This window comes from Ruditapes philippinarum, unplaced genomic scaffold (assembly GCF_026571515.1).
Source record: "Ruditapes philippinarum isolate M1 unplaced genomic scaffold, ASM2657151v2 ctg5537_1_1_1_1, whole genome shotgun sequence".
Lineage (NCBI taxonomy): Eukaryota > Metazoa > Mollusca > Bivalvia > Venerida > Veneridae > Ruditapes > Ruditapes philippinarum.
Genome location: NW_026854003.1, coordinates 104,554 through 124,101, shown reverse-complemented (window position 1 = coordinate 124,101; position 19,548 = coordinate 104,554). Strand labels below are relative to the sequence as shown.

At 32.9% G+C, this 19,548-nt stretch overlaps 2 protein-coding genes across 2 annotated transcripts; both read left to right on the top strand.

Annotated features, from left to right (window-relative positions):
- Nucleotides 1–1,673: 1,673 nt before the first annotated feature.
- On the top strand, nt 1,674–2,857 carry LOC132738648 (uncharacterized; the record flags this gene model as incomplete). Its single annotated transcript, XM_060726209.1, is given in 1 exon segment — nt 1,674–2,857. A coding segment is annotated over 1 exon segment (509 nt), but the record flags the coding sequence as incomplete, so codon positions are not given.
- A 4,817-nt stretch (nt 2,858–7,674) lies between these two features.
- Nucleotides 7,675–16,204, top strand: LOC132738650 (uncharacterized). The gene is made up of 4 exons (XM_060726211.1): nt 7,675–7,926; nt 8,373–8,918; nt 10,403–10,588; nt 12,508–16,204. The coding sequence occupies exons 2-4, from the start codon at nt 8,612–8,614 to the stop codon at nt 13,191–13,193; spliced, it is 1,179 nt and encodes a 392-aa protein (XP_060582194.1). The 5' UTR covers nt 7,675–7,926; nt 8,373–8,611; the 3' UTR covers nt 13,194–16,204.
- Nucleotides 16,205–19,548: the final 3,344 nt, after the last annotated feature.

Genomic DNA, 19,548 nt, shown 5'->3' with positions numbered 1-19,548 from the left:
CATTTCATTATCCTCGGCGAGAAATCTAGAATAAAAGCAGACAAAAAAACTCAGACAAGCTTAAACATGACTATGCTTTTTTTTGCCCTACGCACATTGTGCATGTGCGGGGAAATATTACTTCCGGCCGATTTTTCATAGCAACGGACCGCGTCGTAAAAGGTCTATTACAGTGCTACGTGATTTGTTGTTGTTAATGTTTTGCATCCTAGTCATAAAAGATATATTTTGCAATCTGTTTTCAGTGTAATAGAATTTCTGCATATGTATTATTAAAGCTACCTTTTTCGGAAACAATAAATATTTGATAACATTACTCCGTCAATAATTGTTGACTTACATGTATAGCATGACTGTGGATCTATAAACTATTTTTAGAATAATTAAACTTCCAAAGTTTACAAAGTTTAAATACAATTTTTTGTTTATATTCGTCAGTCCATAAATGAAAAAAAGCACCTTGCATTATTTATCTAAAATTTCCGTTTAGCTTTATGAGCCTATGAAACTAACATCTTACAACAAAGTAAACGACAGTCCACAAATTACTTTTATATGTATGTTCCGTAAAGTATTACTTAAAGGTGATAAGTTCTTCATAAATATGTTACTTAGTATTTTGTTTCTATATTTACTTTCTATGAAAGACCTATTATTTAGTATTTCATTTATATATTCACTTATTATGAAATACCTGTTATTAGGTATTTTATTTCTATAGTTACTTTCCATGAAATATCGGATATTTAGTATTTCATTTCTATATTTACTCTCTATGAAAGAACGTTATGATATTTAGGAGTCTTTCGCCGTTACCACGCTTTGAATGAATGTGTCATTCACGTGTCTATCTTTCAATCTGGACAAAAAACAAACAAAAAACATTCATCAATTTTAGTAAAAATTTCAATATCATGTTCTGACTAAATAGCGAACAGTGTAGATCAATGTAATACATACGACAAGTAACCAATTTTCATTGATCTTTAAGCATCACCAAACAAGCATGAAATTTTGCTATTGCGTTTAACGTTAACAAAGATTAGAGTAACTTTTCCGTTTATAAAAGGAATCGTTTTGTAGCAGTTGTTTCCCTTTATTTTCCTGAAACTGTTTCATGTTTTCCCGATCCTTACTTTCGTCACCCCGCCGACACATAAGAATTTAGTTTCGATCATTGACTAAAAGAATGGCGGCATAAAAAATGGCGACGTGTGTGGTTGTTATGATAACTGGTTTTAAAAATAAATGACAACAAACACAATCCCTACCTGACCTCTTTTGAGACTAAATACATTTTTTGTTGCTTTTATAATAGTTTAAGAATGGTTATGATAATTATTAAATTGAATTATACAATAATTATTCCTTTTGTTTAACTGTTCTTGAAATAGTTTATTTTATTTAAGAAATTAGGCAGATTTTCTGTTATACAACTTCCCAGATTTCCAAAAAACAAAGAATTAAATAAATAAATAGATAAATAAATAAATAAATAAATACATGTAGATAAATAATAGATAAATGAATGAATGAATGAATGAATGAATGAAATGTATAGATAAATCAAAACATGAATAAAAAGAAATGGTTAGTAAAGTATTATCGTCTTTATTATGTTTTTATGTTATACAATTAAGATTTATATATTGCTTTTTTTTCAGGTGGCCTAGTTCTTGTTCCAGCTTCCAAATTTCTAGAAGTCAATAAAGATTTAAAAACAGTAGCCGACAATTACATTGTAGGGATACCATATGCATTGATTTGTTCTGGAATTGGTGGTATATTAGCCCTGTTTTCATGTTTAATGAATGTAGGATCTATCTGTATGTCTATTTCATCAGAGGAATTTAACAGCGAAATGAACGAGGAGAGACGAAGAGACCGTTTAAATTTAGGTACACAACTTGTTCCTCTAGTAGCGTTAGAAAATCAAACGACAACAAGGGGATATGTTGATCCAATTGTTCCGGGGTATGAGACAAGGTTCAATAATGGCACCAGGGCTGTTTTAACCATTTCACATTCGTTTGAGCCTGGTGAAAGGAGAGGCATAGCTATAAGACAGGGACGTGAAAGAAATTCATTACAGAATATAAATTATTCAAGCGCTGGTCAGGACTTGGAAGAACCTCCTCCTTCCTACGAAGAGTGCATGAAACAATATCGTCAACCACCTTGATGGGTTTATTGTGTACACTTTGAGAAAATACCCTCTTTTTGTATGCTAACAAACATGATTGGAACAATGTATTCTTCCTCGCTTAATGCCAATGGCATTTGTTTTTCATTTTTGTCATGATATCCAATTTCTCTAGAAGTTTTAGGTAGGAATTAGATCTTGAATAAGAAGTTGGATGTTTCCATCTGCTCAGTTCTGAGCTAGATACTGTGAGTTACTTTTCATTCTGTTAACGTCACAACACGACAATGTAAAAAAAAAGATGTACAAATTACCAGTGATATGTCAGTTTTAGGTGTGATATGCTATGATATATAACTTTAGAAATATCTACTTTCAGATACATGTTTGTGTATTTTCTTTCGAATGGGTTTTGAAACCGATACAGTAAATGTCGTTTTTTGGCGATTACCCAGCTTAAATGGTAGAGGAAGACCTCCGCAGCTCATCCCATATGTCACAATATAAATGTCACACATTTGTGTGATTTTATAAAGTGTTTGTCAACATATTGTTGGTACAAAAAGAAAATGTACCACTCGATCACACAGTTTCAATTTTTAAGACATGACATTTATATTGACGCTTTTGAATACATGTTCTTTCAACGTACATATTGAAATAGTCAAACAATGTGATTCATATAACAAAAGGTTAATCAAATTCGTTTGAATACAAACGTGACTACATTGATATGTATTTGTTAGTGTTTTATATGTGAATTATACAGGGCTGGGAATCAAAACTGCGTCGTATCCTACAAAATGTAAACAAACGCCGCCATCTTGGAACGAAAAATGTATGTTTTTGTTTATAACTTTTTTTGTTGGAAATGACTGAAAACCAGATATATGTATTAACACGCTACACTATTTTCCGCTTCGTTTGGTATATGTTGCTTAGACAACTATTTTGTAAAACAAAAGTTATAGCGAACTTGCCTCTCGAAGCGGAGCAGAATTTTTATGAAATTGTGTGGATACGACGCAGTTCATATTGCTTTATCTATCGTTTCTCCTTCAAATCAATTATATACTCGTTTTCAGAGTTCACCATAAACTTCAAAACATAATTTTGCATCATTTACTAAATTTTCATTAAAAAGAGATGTTTATTTTCCAAGAAAATAATGATTTTTACGAAATGATACGACGCAGTTGAAAATAAAATATGATACGACGCAGTTGTATTTTCATTGCAGGCTGCATATTGGTTTTAAACTATTTACATTATGTGCTAGGTATGCTAATAACGTCCAACAACATTTCTTGTTTAAAACTTAAGTCAAAAGCAGAGGTCACTCATTGGTTCCATAAAAATGGAAATGTTATACAATTCTATTAAGGCTGCATTTTTCGGTCGCATTTAAGTACCTATCATATTGAGCTTCTACAAATTCCGAAAAACCGTATTAAATGCAACATACATTGTGCAATAAACACGTGATCGCACAACCATATGACAACGTGTTCCAGTGTTGCCTTAGCATGCTTCTAAAATTGTTCCCGTGAGTTCAAAATGGGAGTGATTACTATTTTTGATACAAAATTCATTATTCCAGTGTAACCTCTCCTGAACCCTGTACTAGTATTAATCAGATTTTTTTTTTTTTTTTTAAAAAAGAGAGAAAGAATTACAAATTTTAAAAATGTCTCTTGCTATCGGAAAAGAGCTATGCGCAAATTGCATGCCTAACTTTGTTACTTGTAATTAGCAATAATTTCCGTCAATTCCGTTATTACTTATGTCTTTTACGTGCCGATTTTATTGTATTCATTTTCTTAATAATCGGTGAGAACAGATGAGCTTTATTATTTAAAACTGAACATTAAATCTTTAAAATTATATTTTAAATGGTTAAGCTACAATATATTTTTGCAAGTAGGTTATGCGTTCCGTTTAGTCATTTTATGTTCAGCGCCGCGGAACTTTACCTCTGATGTTGTCGTATTGCATTTCTTTATCGCCGATGAGGAAAGGTCTACGGAATGTATTTTCTATATTTGCACTTAAGTATCATTCTTCTCCATTAAAAAAACTTTATATTTTCAAAATCGAGTTACATAGCATACAACTACAGATTATTTTGTAAAGAAGGTGTCCGTTTTGCAAAGGTATTTTACGCTATGCACCGATAAATTTGATACAGATATACAAATGTAGGCAGACATGATCTTTCAACAGTATTGAAGAAGTTTTAACAATATTGAACCACAGGAGCTTGAAATTCTATCAATAATTGCCCTAAAGTCAAATTCCCCAAAAAAAACCATACCTATATATAAAAAAAACACTTTTTTATATATAGGTATGGATTTTTTTTGGGAATTTGACTTTAGGGCAATTATTGATAGACATTCAAGCTCCTGTGATTGAACAGAAAATTAAGGTCAGATTATCGCATCGAATTTTCAACAGACTAGAGACATGGCATCTTAACAAACCTTCATACTAAAGTGTGATTATTTGATAATGAATTGCCTGAAAACTTAAACAAAGGTTTTCAGAAAATGACTTCACAGAGGATTACCGAAATAAGAAATTTAAATGTTATTCTCTTTATAATTAATTCAAATATTTATAATCTTATAATAAAATTATGCCCGAAGTTAATAAAAAAGCTGCTTATTTGTACAGCTGACGTTAACAAATTTTGTTGAAAAAACAAATCAGACAGGTGTGTCCGACCGTGGCCGAGCTGTTTATGTTTACTGAATTCAAATCACTTGAACTGAACTGCAATGAATTCGAAAACCACCAGGGACTTTTTATTCTTTCGTGTGGAAAACCTATCAAGCTAGTTTCAAAATGTGGATGGTTCTCTGCAGGTGCACCATTTTGCCTGAAATAATGCACAAAGGCGCACCTGAGGTCCTCGCCCCTAGTAAAGCTAATGTGTAGAGTGAAAGTTTGGAAACAAACCACAAAAAAGCAGTCATTACCCAGAACATGCAGAACCACAGTTAACTTAGAGCGTAGCTAGCCAACATGAATTCAAGTTAATAGATTTCTATATTTTTTTTGCGAAAAAAAATAGGGATAATATTGAGCATTCAGGAAAATATAAGAAATCATTTCAGATATTATGAACAATTAGGTAACATGTTTAACTGAAAAGTAGCTTCCGCAATGTAAACTTTCAAATTAAATGTAATATTGGACATGACACAATGCATTTATTCTAAATAATCAAAAGCAACAGAACATTGCTATACACCGCAAATGATCTGGGTTTTTTTATCTAGCGCAAGTGATTATTCCATAAAATAGAAATATTTTGTGCCAAAATTATCCCTGTTGAAAAGACTGCCAAAAATGCAACTGCGTCGTATCATATTTTATTTTCAACTGCGTCGTATCATTTCGTAAAAATCATACTAAAATGATGCAAAATTATATTTCGAAGTTTATGATGAACTCTGAAACAAATATATAATTGATTTGAGGGAAAAAACGATAGATAAAGCAATATGAACTGCGTCGTATCCACACATTTTCATAAAAATTCTGCCCCGCTTCGAGATGCAAGTTCGCTATAACTTTTGTTTTACAAAATAGTTGTGCAAGCAACATATACCGAACGAAGCGGAAAATAGTGTAGCGTGTTAATACATATATCTGGTTTTCAGTCATTTCCAACAAAAAAAGTTATAAACAAAAACATACGTTTTTCGTTCCAAGATGGCGGCGTTTGTTTACATTTTGTAGGATACGACGCAGTTTTGATTCCCAGCCCTGTTATAGGTGTTTGAAATATCTAGAAAACTTGTATTGGATTGGAGTGGAATTTTGTAAGGTCAGGATTTCATTAGACGCTGACATGTCAAATGTGATACATTATTGTAAGCTCAGTACAAATAAAAGACCAATGTTCTCTAATATTGTTACTTTTAGTATATACCTAAGTATATATTCCAGAATATAACGTAATGCAATTACGTGAGCAACGTCATTCTGGATCACTCTCTTCAATAGTACGGATGGTACATTTTGTATATCTATCTTGTCGTATACACTAATCTTGTGTATGTCATACGTTTAAACGGTCAATATAATAGCAAAATATGAATTCTAAAATAGAAAATGCATATTTGATGATTTTATGCATGGCATTACATTTTTGCTAACTTTACAACTTTACATGACCTATTGCAACAATCGCCGGCTTAATTTATCAGCAGTTATTGCTATGCGTCTAAATTGTGGTGTCTTATTAAACTTTCCCCACCCAAAAAAAAAAAAAAAACCCCCCCCCCCCAAAAAAAAACAAAAAAAACACACGATCAGAAGCGACTTCATTTGTTTATTTATAAATTTATGTTTACATACATTTTCTCTCTTTATTTTTTCATTTTTTTTTTTTGTTATTGAATAAAAAATAAACACTTGTGGTAGGATTATGTAAAAGCCACGGGTGACGTCATAATGAACGTAAAATTTCATTTGGAACTGCCTCGGCTATTATCTATAATAACCTCGGAAACAATACGGATTGAAAGTAGTTCTACCACGTGGTTTCAGATGTAAACAGAAACAGAGATAATGTAAAACGAATGTATAAATTTGACATCCAAAAGAAAAGTAAAGTCTGTTTCGGTACACTTATGATTGAAAATATGTCTGACAACAATTTGTAATTTAAATATGCCCACTGATGTACAATTTTAAACAAATCCGACTAAATGTCAACAGGTTGGTTTTTTGTTCATACGATTTCTACAACCATAATAATTAATATAGAAATAATGTATTGTTTGCTTTTGTAGCTATGAATTCACTTATTTTAGGTGGACATTTACAACAAATATTTGAAATAAACTTGTCAACAACTTCCAGCATTAAATTACTATTTGTTTACATGATTAGTTTCTTAGCGTAGGTTAGACCGAAATACCGCATCCGTTCTGTGTATTCATACTATTGTGTTCGAGGTCCTTATCCGAAGACTGACGGAAAGGGCCGAGTAGTTGCCATTGGTAAAATTCTCGTTGATGAAGTTCCAACCTATATAAGGCCTTTTGAATTGACGTTATTGTGCCAAAGAATCTCAAAATGGATGATTGCTTTTAAAAAGGGGTTTTTATGATTGAGACGCTGAAGCTGGGGAAGTAACTCGTGTTAAATATTTGGGTCTTACTGTTTTTATTTTATCGTATTTGTCCGTTTTTTGTTTTAATGAAAACTTATATACGAGTAATCCTTTGAATTGAAACAACTGTTTTAAATACACGTGGTTTTTAACTTAAAACTATTGTGATATGTGTAGCATTAGGAATAAACTATTTAAGGACAATTGAATTCTTGATTTTTACGTACATTCATTTTCAAATTTTGATTTATCGATATTCAAGAAGATTCGGTTATTGTCAAAATACATAAGACAGACAACAACAACACTAGCTAAAACCTCACACGGTGTTTAACTAAGATGAGAGTGTTTAATTGCATTACTGTAATGCTTTTAAACCGTCATCTCACAAATTCACGTTGTCATTGATTTCAAAGTGCGATCAATACAAGGTCGGGAAATATCGCAGAATTGCTGGATGCTATATTTAGATGTATTGGCATACGAGGAAAAAACGATACTCTCCGAGGATTTCCAAATGCCGGCACTATGACGGAGTCGTGCAGTGATTGATTTTATTTCTTATGCCATAGATTTAACGATTTTACACCGATATCATGTATTAAATGCAAATTGGAAGTAACTACTTGGTGATTATATCAATTTACGAAATCACGTAAGTGGACCTTTTGACACTTTCTTTAGAGGATTTTTTATAATGTCTTTGCCAATAGGCAGTGAAGGTCAACAAACTGTTCAAAGAGGATATGCCATTGAATTGTTGATTATTAAAATGTCTGTGATTCTTTTACACTGAAACACTATTTTTTTAAGAAGAAAAAAAAGATGTGTATCAACAAATAAGTGTTTTTTGTTGTTGCTGTTTTTTTAATTTTAAAAATTGTTTTCATTTCAAATATGCTTTATAGGACATATCGGGAAATAGATTTTACCGGGTGTAGATGCCTGCCTAATGTTTGATTAACACGACATTAAAACGTTAATGACGTTTTAACCGGATGCAATTCTGAGATATTTTTGCAATCGGTTTTAAACGAATTGGAAACTTAATCTTTAGTTATTATTGTTTCAACATTATAATTACATTTATTTTTAATTTAGAAATCACATTTCACAAAGCATGATTTTGCAACCAAGGACATTGCGTCCATGAAGCTGATTTGAGGCTGGGAACCAAAAATACTGCCAAGACTGTGATAAGATCATATGTAGCTGCAGTGATGTGGACGTCTGCAAGAATTCTGATATTTCCAACACATATTATCTTTGGGGCAGACGTGAAAAGGTAAAGAGGAAAAAAGCGCGAAAACAAACATAAATAACCAATCGTGTCACCAAAAATGTTTTCTCGGCTCTGTTATATAAATATGTGTATGGCAAGTTTGATTGTATCGTTTGGGGCTCAACTTATTGCATTTGCCGCTCCCGGGTGGCTCAACGTCACCATTGAGACGTCAATTTTCTACGATCAAGTTTATTCTACAGTTGTGAGTCAAAACTTTGCCCTATGGTACCTTGTGATATGCTGGAATGGAACTTGCTTGACTAAACCATACGATCGATTGTCGTCTGGGGATGATCAAAGTTCAAATGGCAAAGACAAATTTGAAGACCGACTGGATCAGAATTTCACAGCCAGATATTCTAGTAAGTATATCCTTTTATACATATATAACTAAATAATATAAATTCAGAAATATATATTCATTTTTCACTAAAAGTGCGAAGCATGACATCAATTACTGATAAAAATTGTAATTTTCTGAACAGTGTTATTACGTGAAATGTACTTCATAAATGCTTATATCATAGTTGTTCTGTTTTGTCTCTTCAGAATGTATCTGACTTAATATAGTTTCTATCATTTTGTATCATTTAACTGCAATATATTTTTCTGAATCCACAATTAAATATTTTTGTAAGTGCTTGTTGCATAACAAGACCAAATACTGCCCTTTCTTCCATCATTGCCTTTATAGCATAAGGCACATAACTGTCACCCTCATCACCTCAACTAGTGTAAATTTCATACATTTACACCTAAACTCTGATTTGTGTCATGTCGTTTTTGTTCCACGGGTCGCCAGGCGAAAACACGACAAAGTGGTTACTTTGTCGTGTTTTTGTCTGGGTTCCGTGGAGCGAAAAACATGGCACAAATCAGCCAACATATAAACTCTAACTTGATAGTGTTCTGTTATATAGACTGCATGTTTCCTGACTTTGCCTTGTTTTTGCCTGAAAATATATTTTTGCTTTTTATTTTTTAAAGACTATGGATTGAGTATTAATGAAGTTATTTTGTTTTGTAATATTTATAGATTTTGTCTCTCTGAAAAAAATGATATTTGAAATTTTTGCTTTGCCGTTTCTTACAAGGACTGATCTGCAAAGCCGTAAAATAAGATTTTCCCGTTTCCTTAATATATTTGGAATGTCTGTATTGCATTTAAAAACATATTTTTTGTATCTTTTGCGCTAATTAAATTCCAGATGATGTTGATGATTCAATGTTGAAATAGAAACATTCGTCTGGCTCGTTCTTTGCCATTTTTCAATCTTATTAACTTTAGAATGACAGTAATCATAAGAATATAACCTAAGGCAAAAAATTACTTCGTGGAAATAGTTATGACCCATGAACAACTACTGCAAAAAGTAATAAACAATTTTGCATGAATTTTCCCGATAAAGTCTCGTTTTGTTAATATTTAGCTTTTTACTGTAACGTTAGAAAGAAATTAAATTATGGCTGTTACAACGTACGTGGCTCATTATTATAGCAAGAGATGCTACTAACTCTAAACCTGCAAGCGGCAACTGAAATCTACTAATACGACCAGTTCATACTCGAAAGATCATGCGGACTTATCATGTTCTGCAGTATTCGCTATTTAGTCAGTGCAAAATTAAAATTTCCCTAAAATTCCGAATGGTTTCGTCCAGACTGAAATACGGATTAGTCCATTTAAGATATTTAGCGTGTTAAGAATTAATTCCCCAGAACTCATCAGAAGGAATGTTTGTCGACACATGACATTTATAAAACCGCGGGAGAATTGATAACATTGACTGTGTCGTCTGCTCGAGGTATAATTTTGTAAAAATTGCTTATTATCTTTTTATTTAAGGGTTTCCGTTTCCAAGACTTCTCGAGTTTCAAATTGAGACAGCTTGTGCTCTGGTGCTCATACTGATGGGCCTTATAATGATGAGGAAACAAAAGAAGAGCTTTGAGTTATTTATAGCAGGGAAAAGCGACGAGGAACCACGACAATCTCGATTCTGTATGGTATTTTGTTATGCAGTTATTTCAGGTAACGGACTGATACGTTATTATTCCTTTGCATGCTGAGAAATTTGTCGTCTGCCAAAGACGATGAAGTACTCTGCGTATCGTCTGGAATCATCCTGTCTATTTTGATCACTCTTTGAAAGCTCGAGGATCAATAACGTTAAACATGAGGACAAAACAGAAGTACCGAATTCATGTTATTTTGCCTTTTTGTCCACATTCTATTCGTCTTTATAATTATCAGAACTAATGATGAAAAAGATAGAATCAGGAAAGATCAATAACATCGTAGCCCAGTTTTTTGTCGTATGCATATTTATATTGTAACTTCAAGCAATTGCAAATAGATCAATATCTATATTCAGTTGAACTTGACTGTCATGAATATTTCTAGAAATTTACCAATTCGTTGCAAAGACGACTGTTTTCTCTTATTATTTCGTCCTATAATTTGTTCCAGTTCAAACTATTTCCGGTATTATTAAATTATTAAATATTTATTTAAAACATATTTATTATAGCTGCATTTTGATGCGAGTTTGTTGCTTATTTAAACTACTTTCGGGTCCACTTCCTGTAACAAACCTATATTTGTGTCATGTTACGAAACATGGCTGTGACCCGTGTAGGTCTCGAACCAAAAACCCATGGGTTAAAAGGCAGAATTGATAATTGATCATTAGACCACCTGAAATTATCATTAGGTCAGCCAAAAGAATAACCATATAGGCCACGTTTTTTGTTTGTTTGTTTTGGGTTTTACGTCACATCGACACAGTATAGGTCATATCACGACGTTCCAGCTTTACTGGTGGAGGAAGACCTGAGGTGCGCTTCCGTGCATTATTTCAGGCACAGTTTGATTCCTTACTACAGTGTAAACTGCAAACAAGTCATTAACTATAATTTTATGCATTTAAGTGTATCAATGACAGAAATTTTATTCTATTTTTATTTACATCGAGGTTTTAGAATGATCAAATATGATCCATGGTTGACAGCTGGGTGATTGATAAATATGAAAACTTGAAATTAATTAAATTTTACCTGAACAAATATATTGATAAAATATAAAAATATCAAATTACTATAAATAATTCATCGTTTGGCGTTTATCGGTATTGTTAATTACAGAACCGATCAATTGGACCCAAACATACTTGTATATTGATTTTTTATTACAAAATTCGAATTCGGGTAAGAAAGACCTCCATTTTGTTGTTATAGTCAAATACAGTTTATTGGTTGGTTAAGGGGCTAAAAATTCCTAACCGCTTAGTCAGGGGACTCAATTGCCGAGTGGTTACGGCCATAGACTTTAAATTACATTCCTCTCACTGCTGTGGGTTCGAACCATGCCAGGGACGTTGGATTCTCATATGTGTAAGCTACCTAGCTAGCTTACGGAAGTTCGGTGGTTCTACTACCCAGGTGTCCGCCTGATCATAATACATGTATACTGCATGAAGGGGCACCTGAAGTCTTCCAATACCAGTGAGGATGGAACCTTTTAATGACACATGCCTCAGAAACAAATATTTTTCTCCTTCTTTAGAAAGGGCAAAAAGGAGTTTTATAGGATTTTAATGATGATTTTAGAGCATGTAAGATGTTTTGTTGTTTTTTTTGTAACTGAAGTAGGTAGCTCTGAATATGAAACTATTTGTCGTAACAGTAGCGAAGTGTAAACAAAGTAGTATTTTGACTTCCATTTAAAATTCTAAATCACTATAACTGAACCAAAATCTTAAAGGCAACAGACACAAAAGATGGTTCAGGTTATTGTCCAATGCGTGTTTTTTTTTAATAAAGAGCACATCAAAACTAATTAGCTTTTCAGAAAAACAAAATAAATGCATATCTTAAGCTTAATGAGGTGGTGATGACATAGGCCAATATAATTTTGATGATTTAAATTAGCTGAATTATATATTTTTGCAGGTGCTTTAATACTAGTCCCAACTTCCACGTTTATAGATGTCAATGAAGATCTCAGGGTTTTGTCTGATAATTACGAAGTTGACGTTCCATACGCCCTTATATGCGCAGGCGCAGGAGGCTTGTTAGCGCTTTTATCGTGCCTGCTTATTGTAGCAACTATGTGCAAACTAATTTTAAGCGAAGATGAGTACGGTAGTGGAAATCTTTCCGTGGCTGTACACGATGGTGTCAATGCAAATAATCAACTGGTCCCCCTGGTGGACCCGAAGGCTCAAACTTCTACCGGAGGGTACACACAGTCCGTGTCGACAAATTCTACGAATGGAAGTATACGGAAGAAAACTGTAGCGTTTAAATCAACTGTAGAAGTGAGAGGCGGGAAAGACAAGTTCAAAAAGAGGGATGGGGACAATGGGTGCAATCGGAGCAACGGAAGCAATCCATCGAATTCTTCACATGTTATTATTAATACACACGCTGTACATTCACATTCTCCTGACAATACCAGACGACACACAGAGCACGCGCCATCACCTAGCAAAAGCAGACGACACACAGAGCGCGCGCAATCCCCTAGCAAAAGCAGACGACACACAGAGCGCGTGCAATCCCCTAGCAAAAGCAGACGACATACCAAGCAAACATATTCCCCTAACCACACCATAAAAAATGAAACTAGTGCTTAGGTACTTGTGTGAACTTTTTTTATTTTTAACCACTAGAATGATGTGATATTTTTACCATACATATTTGTTTAAGTTCACAAACCTTCTTCACATGAATCATTTTGACTTTTGTAGTTCTAATTTTATTGTATGTTTAGTCTTTTGAATGTACCTGAGTATACTGCCAACTTTGCGCTAGAAATTCTTTAAGACAATGTGTTGAGGAAGGGGGTAAACTCGTGTCGAGATCTGAATGAACCAATTAAGTATCTATATTACGAATTATAAGTTCTTTTTTATATGCTTAAAAGCGGAGCCACGATAGTGCTTGTGTAGTGTACTTGGTTCCGCCATTGCTTCACGAGTAGCGTAACAGTAGAAAGTTGTCTTTTACATAGGTCGATAGTAAATCCCTCTTTTAAGAAAACCATTGGGACTTAACCAAAGTGGTTTCAATTGCAAGATGGTCTCTTAAATGTTTATTATTATCAAGGAAAATATATTTTTATAAAAGCGGCCCATGTTGGTCATTTTCTATGTACATGTTGAAACAATGTATTTTAATCTAAAAATAAAAAAGAAGGAAAAAGATATTTTGACACTCATTTTGGCAATCATGAGAACGAAATTCTTGGGAACTTCGGTTGTAAACAGTATATGCTCATTGGTCTGGTTTAAAATTTAAATATTAAATGTTGTATGCAATTTGCATTTCAAATAAGAATCAAATTCTCTACAAAATACATGTGAATTTAACCACTCTGAATTTGATTTTCTCACCTTGTATTATTGTATTCTTTGTATAATCGTCTAATCACATTGTTTCATGCCAAATAAAGAATAAAACAAATAATATTGTGATTGAAAATGATGGTCTAAATTGTGTATAAGCGGGAAAGTCTTAGATATGGTTCTTCTCACAATTGAAATATGAAAAAAATCTTTTTTTATTTCAAATTTGGTCTTAATAATGCTGCGGTCTTACTTTAGAGTATATCTTAAATAGGAGTATAATATAAACTGTAACGTACGTTGCTTTTCATTATACGTTTACATTATCTATATATACGGTTGCTGTCAAATTAATAAATAAAACATGCATTCATTTTGCCCCAAATTAAAGGTTTTTGCTATATAATAAATTTGTTATAGATATTTTTGATAGGTTATATAGACGTGTATATATTATGGCTGTTTACAACTGAATATAACAGATCAGACTTTACCATATGTCCTATTAAAATCTTTGTAATTATAAATCTGCCGGCACTGGCATGACCTATGATGTATTTCACCAACCCTACAACTTACGGATTGCCAGAAGGTCCATGGAATTTTGTGTTAAGAAAATTTAATCTTCTCTCCACTTTAATGCCAAATATAATTTTTGAAAAGTTCATAATGATCCATTTTTGAAGCATTCTCCCTGCTTGTTTCCTAAAACAATATCTTTCTCATGTTTGATTTGTATTACCATATATTACTTATATTCCCATGGCAAAATATCAGATAAATATATCTTATTGATCCCGGAGGAATTGTTTCTCCGAATTTATTACTGTGTGCATCAATTTGTTTGTGATATTTTCATATAAATGCAATGAGAATTAAGTTATCGTTTATTTATCGTCTGCTGACGTCATGGACGAGTTTACGATCTGGCGGTGCGTCGGTGGTTATAACACTGTCTGTAAGCTCCTACCAGTCTGCAAGCTCCTACCAGAAACAATTGTGGTTTACTTGTCACATGTAACATTGAATGTGGTTCAATTACGTACATTTTATATTCATGAGAAATTTAAGTTTAAAAAATTAATTTAATTAATTTTTTCATATTATCCTCAGAAAATGCGCAAGTTACATGTAATTTTCACTTTTCGAGTAATTTTATATACCAAGTTGCAAAAGAAAGTGTGCACTTGGTTACAGGGAACTTTTATATACTAATTAAGTAAAGTATGAACATATTTGCTATCAAAATTAGCAGAAATAGTTTGACGGTTGATATTTAATAGAAAGATTATTATCAGAACTTTGGTTAAACAGCTGAGGGATAAAAAAATAAATTTACAGAATTGTTTTCTTTTTGTAATGCGGTTTTTCCTTTTGATAGTTATATTTTTGAATGGAACATGACTCGAACCCAAGTCCATATGGCATTATATAATGTTCATGCAGTCTCAAACAGTTTCTTTGATCCATAGATCAGATAAATGCAACAAAAACTCATTAATTGTCACATAACGAGATAAAAAAATACAAAAAAACTGTTAAAAATAACAATTTTGCAACTTTTAATTTTCAACCTTCCGCTTTTTACCCGTAACCAAACCTCTGATAATTATCAAACCAAACTTCAACACAAAGTAAACTATTGTATGGTCAATACTTTTCTGCAAACTTTGATACTATTTGCCACTTTTTTGCTTTTGTATGTATTCAAAATTTCCAAGTTACCAAGTGCCCAATTTAGTTTAAACATATTAATTTAACAAATTCTTGCAAACGAGCCCGCTTTCTGGAACCAACCAGTTCTGGAATCAAATGAAGAAACATGGTCGTGACCCGAGTAATGCTCGAACACATGATCCATGGGTTGAGAGGCAGACACCTTAACAGCTAGGCCACCGCTCACCTTAAGTGCACACTTTCTTTTGCAACTAAGTGTAAAAAGATAAAAGATGAAGTAAAGTTCTGTTACAATTTCTAATATATTAAAAGTATGTTGTATAATTTACATTATTTTCGTAAGAATAATATATTTAATGATAGGATTTAATCATATATTGTTAAAATCATAAAAAGGTATTTTTTGTATGTTTCTCTTCTTTAAGAAGCTTTATAAAATTATAGATATTTCTGAAAGCCTATACACTAATTATTATTGATGTGCAGAGATATTTTGTAATCGTATGTTTTTAATGCAATTTTCTATGTTCTGAAGATTAAAACTTGCTGTGAATATCACGAAATACGTGTGCTATTTTTTGTATGTTTTCTTGCCAAGAGTGAACTAAATACATTAGTTTTAAAACGAATTATCTTGTTTATTCATTGAAATATTCATCTCTTTTAACTGTCAAATTATATTAGACAATACCTTTATAAGTGTCTAAAATGTATGATTATATTTGTCCCGTTGACAGCAGCATCGATGATTATATAATAATGACAATGGTAGGGGTGTAGTGGTAGTGATGATGATGATAACAATGGCGATGATGCTGATGATGACTGAGGTTGCAATGATGGTAGTTATAATGATAATGTTGATAAGAATGATGATAATGATGATGATCATATGTTAATGTTGCTGATGACAATGATGTTGAAGATGAAGACAAATCACAGTGATAATGATGATGATGATGATGCTACTGACGATGATGATGAGTATTATCATCATTATTATTATTATTATTATGATGATAATGTTAATTATGGTGGTGGTGGTGGTGGTGATGATGATATATTGCTGCTGCTGCTGATGATGATATTGAAGATGATGACAAACTAAAGTTATTACGTTGACAATACTGCAAATAATCACAATGATTATAATAGTAATGGTGGTTACAATGATACCGTTATTATAGTAATTATTATAGTAATCATTATGACACTGAAAATTGGACAAATCCATGTTAAAAAAATTTCCAAACAATGTTTGCACTATTTGAAACGTTATGAAAGTATGTGGTTTTGATGATTTACAACATTATCTGAACAAAAGTCGTTATCAATTCCGACACCAGACGTTCAAGATTAATGATATAAAGATTTTCCTGAGGGAAATCACTACAGTTGAACTATATTCACATTGTTTGATTCTTTGGAAACAATTGAAGTTATGACTGGTTCTGCGTAAGTTATGATGATATCTGCCTGACAGTTTGTCCTCTGTCAAAATTGCGTTAAATCATGAAGAAAGAAAGAGAGAGAAAAAGAAAGAATGACAGAAAAAAAGAAAGAAGTATAGAAAGAATTGAAGAAAATGAAGGAAAGAAAGAATCAAGGAAGGAAACAAGCAAGAAAGCAAGAAAGCAAGCAAGAAAGCAAGAAAGACAGCAATCAAGTAAGGAGGGGTGAGGGAGCGGGAGGGAACAGAACGGAACGGAACAGGAAAGGAAAAGAAGGAATCAAAATGATCAATTTCAGAAAATGAAACCGGAGTTAAAGAAAATGCAAATGATTGGATTATTTTAAAGTTTTGCAGCTGAAATATGGCATGTCAAAATCAATTTCTTAATAACTCTTAATTTGATAGACGTATTTGCTAGAAGTATCTCGCCGTTGTAAGTAAAGTTACCCACACATTTAAGAGAATGTTGCAACATATCCACGCCGTATTACCGGCGTCAGTGATGACAGACAAAAAATACTGATTACTAAAGGTAGGTTATAAGCTTTGTTGGCATATTCATATTACGCGAGTAAGCTCAATTTCATTAGTGTAGACTTATTGTCCAATTGACTAGACATACTAACGGTTTCCTCATTTCAAAAAATAAAATGAAATAAAGAAAGAAAAATATGAGCAGTTAGAAACTCGGTGAAAATGTTTGGGTTTTTTTGTTCAAAATATTTCAATTTAAAAATTTACATAAAAACTAAGGGGTTTAGTGTTATACACATAAAAACTCATCTCTTAGAGTCATGCATGCAAAATATCAATCCAGTGTCTATTTTCTTAAGAATAAAATAGCCCGGTCGAATTGAAAATGCTGTCACTTTAGGCAGAAATGTATTTTGGAATCTGCCGATGATGATAGACCGCTCTGAAAGTTGCCAACATTCTGACAGAAGATCAAAATCACTCTATTTTAGTGTCTTTATTCGTATTGTACTTTTATCTACAATTGAGACTGAAAAATCTCATTTGTAATACTTTTCTCATGACAGAAGAAGATTTTTATTTAATGCGGTAGGTGTATCGAAACAGCTTTTTATCGGTACACAGTTACAAGCCAAATATAAACAGAGCGATTAACTTGAAAACGTTCAATTTCCTATATATGAGAGTACATCACAACTGTTGAGTTCACAGACATACGATTATGTTTTCATGGTATGTAAAATTGTAATGAATTGATGGACTTCCTTTGATTTCAAATTACGTTTGTTATAGTGTTTCTTCAATTTAACTATAGCATTGATCACTTTTACATCTTGAGAAAATATTGCAACTGAAAAACTACAGTTACATAAACATATAGGCAAATTGAAAACTGTATATTAGAATTTGGTAATACTATTGATATACCAAAAACATTCTAAGCGAAAACTGGGAAACAAGGTGTAGTATAAACTTTCTTCTTCAAGGAAACAACGACTTGCCCTTGACGGGACATAAACCCACACAACCAGCAATCCTTAGATTAATAATCCGACGTGTTCTATCAAAAGTTATTGTGTATACAACACTGCACCTTTACCCTACCGGAACCGAAATGAATCTACCATTATAGAGCCAAGCCAGGCTGAACATCCATGCAGTCTAAACGGACAAAACAAGAAATGATGATGCAAATTATGCAAAATATTAAGACCATTCAAGAAGCCTTATAACAGAAAATCGGCCAGAAAGGGCAACTCGGCTTCGTAATGGAGGAAGACACGGTTAAACAGAAGGAAGTATTCTAATGGATCGTTCAGATATAGTTGCAGCCAGAGTTCACTTTGGTGATCTTTGATTGTGGTACACGCCGAAAGCGAGATAGGTTTTATTGAAGGAGCATCACTGGAGTCAATATCCAAGTATTTTACTGGAGATTACCGCAGTGAGATGAATGACGAAATTTTCCTGAAGTGGGTCAGAGAAAAACTTCTTCCAAATTTTCTAACAAGATCAGTCTTGATAATGGACAACGCCATGTACCATAACATTCAAACCAACAAGTGTTCTACTCAAGCCAAAATTTAGGACTGATTACGTCGCCAATATGTTGCCTTTAAAGATTCCATGTAGAAGGCCCAGCTACTGCAGCTGTGTAGGTGTAACACACCAACAATCCGGTGTGTATCTGACAGCCTCTTGAAAGATCATGGCCATGAAATTGTTCGACTTCCAGCATATCATGCTGACGGTAATGCCAGAGAGATTGTGGTGGCAAATTTGAAGAGATCTGTCGCGCGACAAAGTACAACCTTAAACATGACGACACTGCTTCAGAAAACAAAGAAGTTTTTCATCTATCACGGTTGTCTTTTGGCAGAACTGTATTTCACAAAAAACAGTACTGAGAGTGGGAGATAGACATTGCAGTTGATGCTGAAATAGAAGATTCGTCATAGAATTGCACTCCAGTAATGAGAAAACCGACATGGTGGAGGAGGGTGAGGAAGTTTTGACAAACTAGAATCATCGGAATGAAGT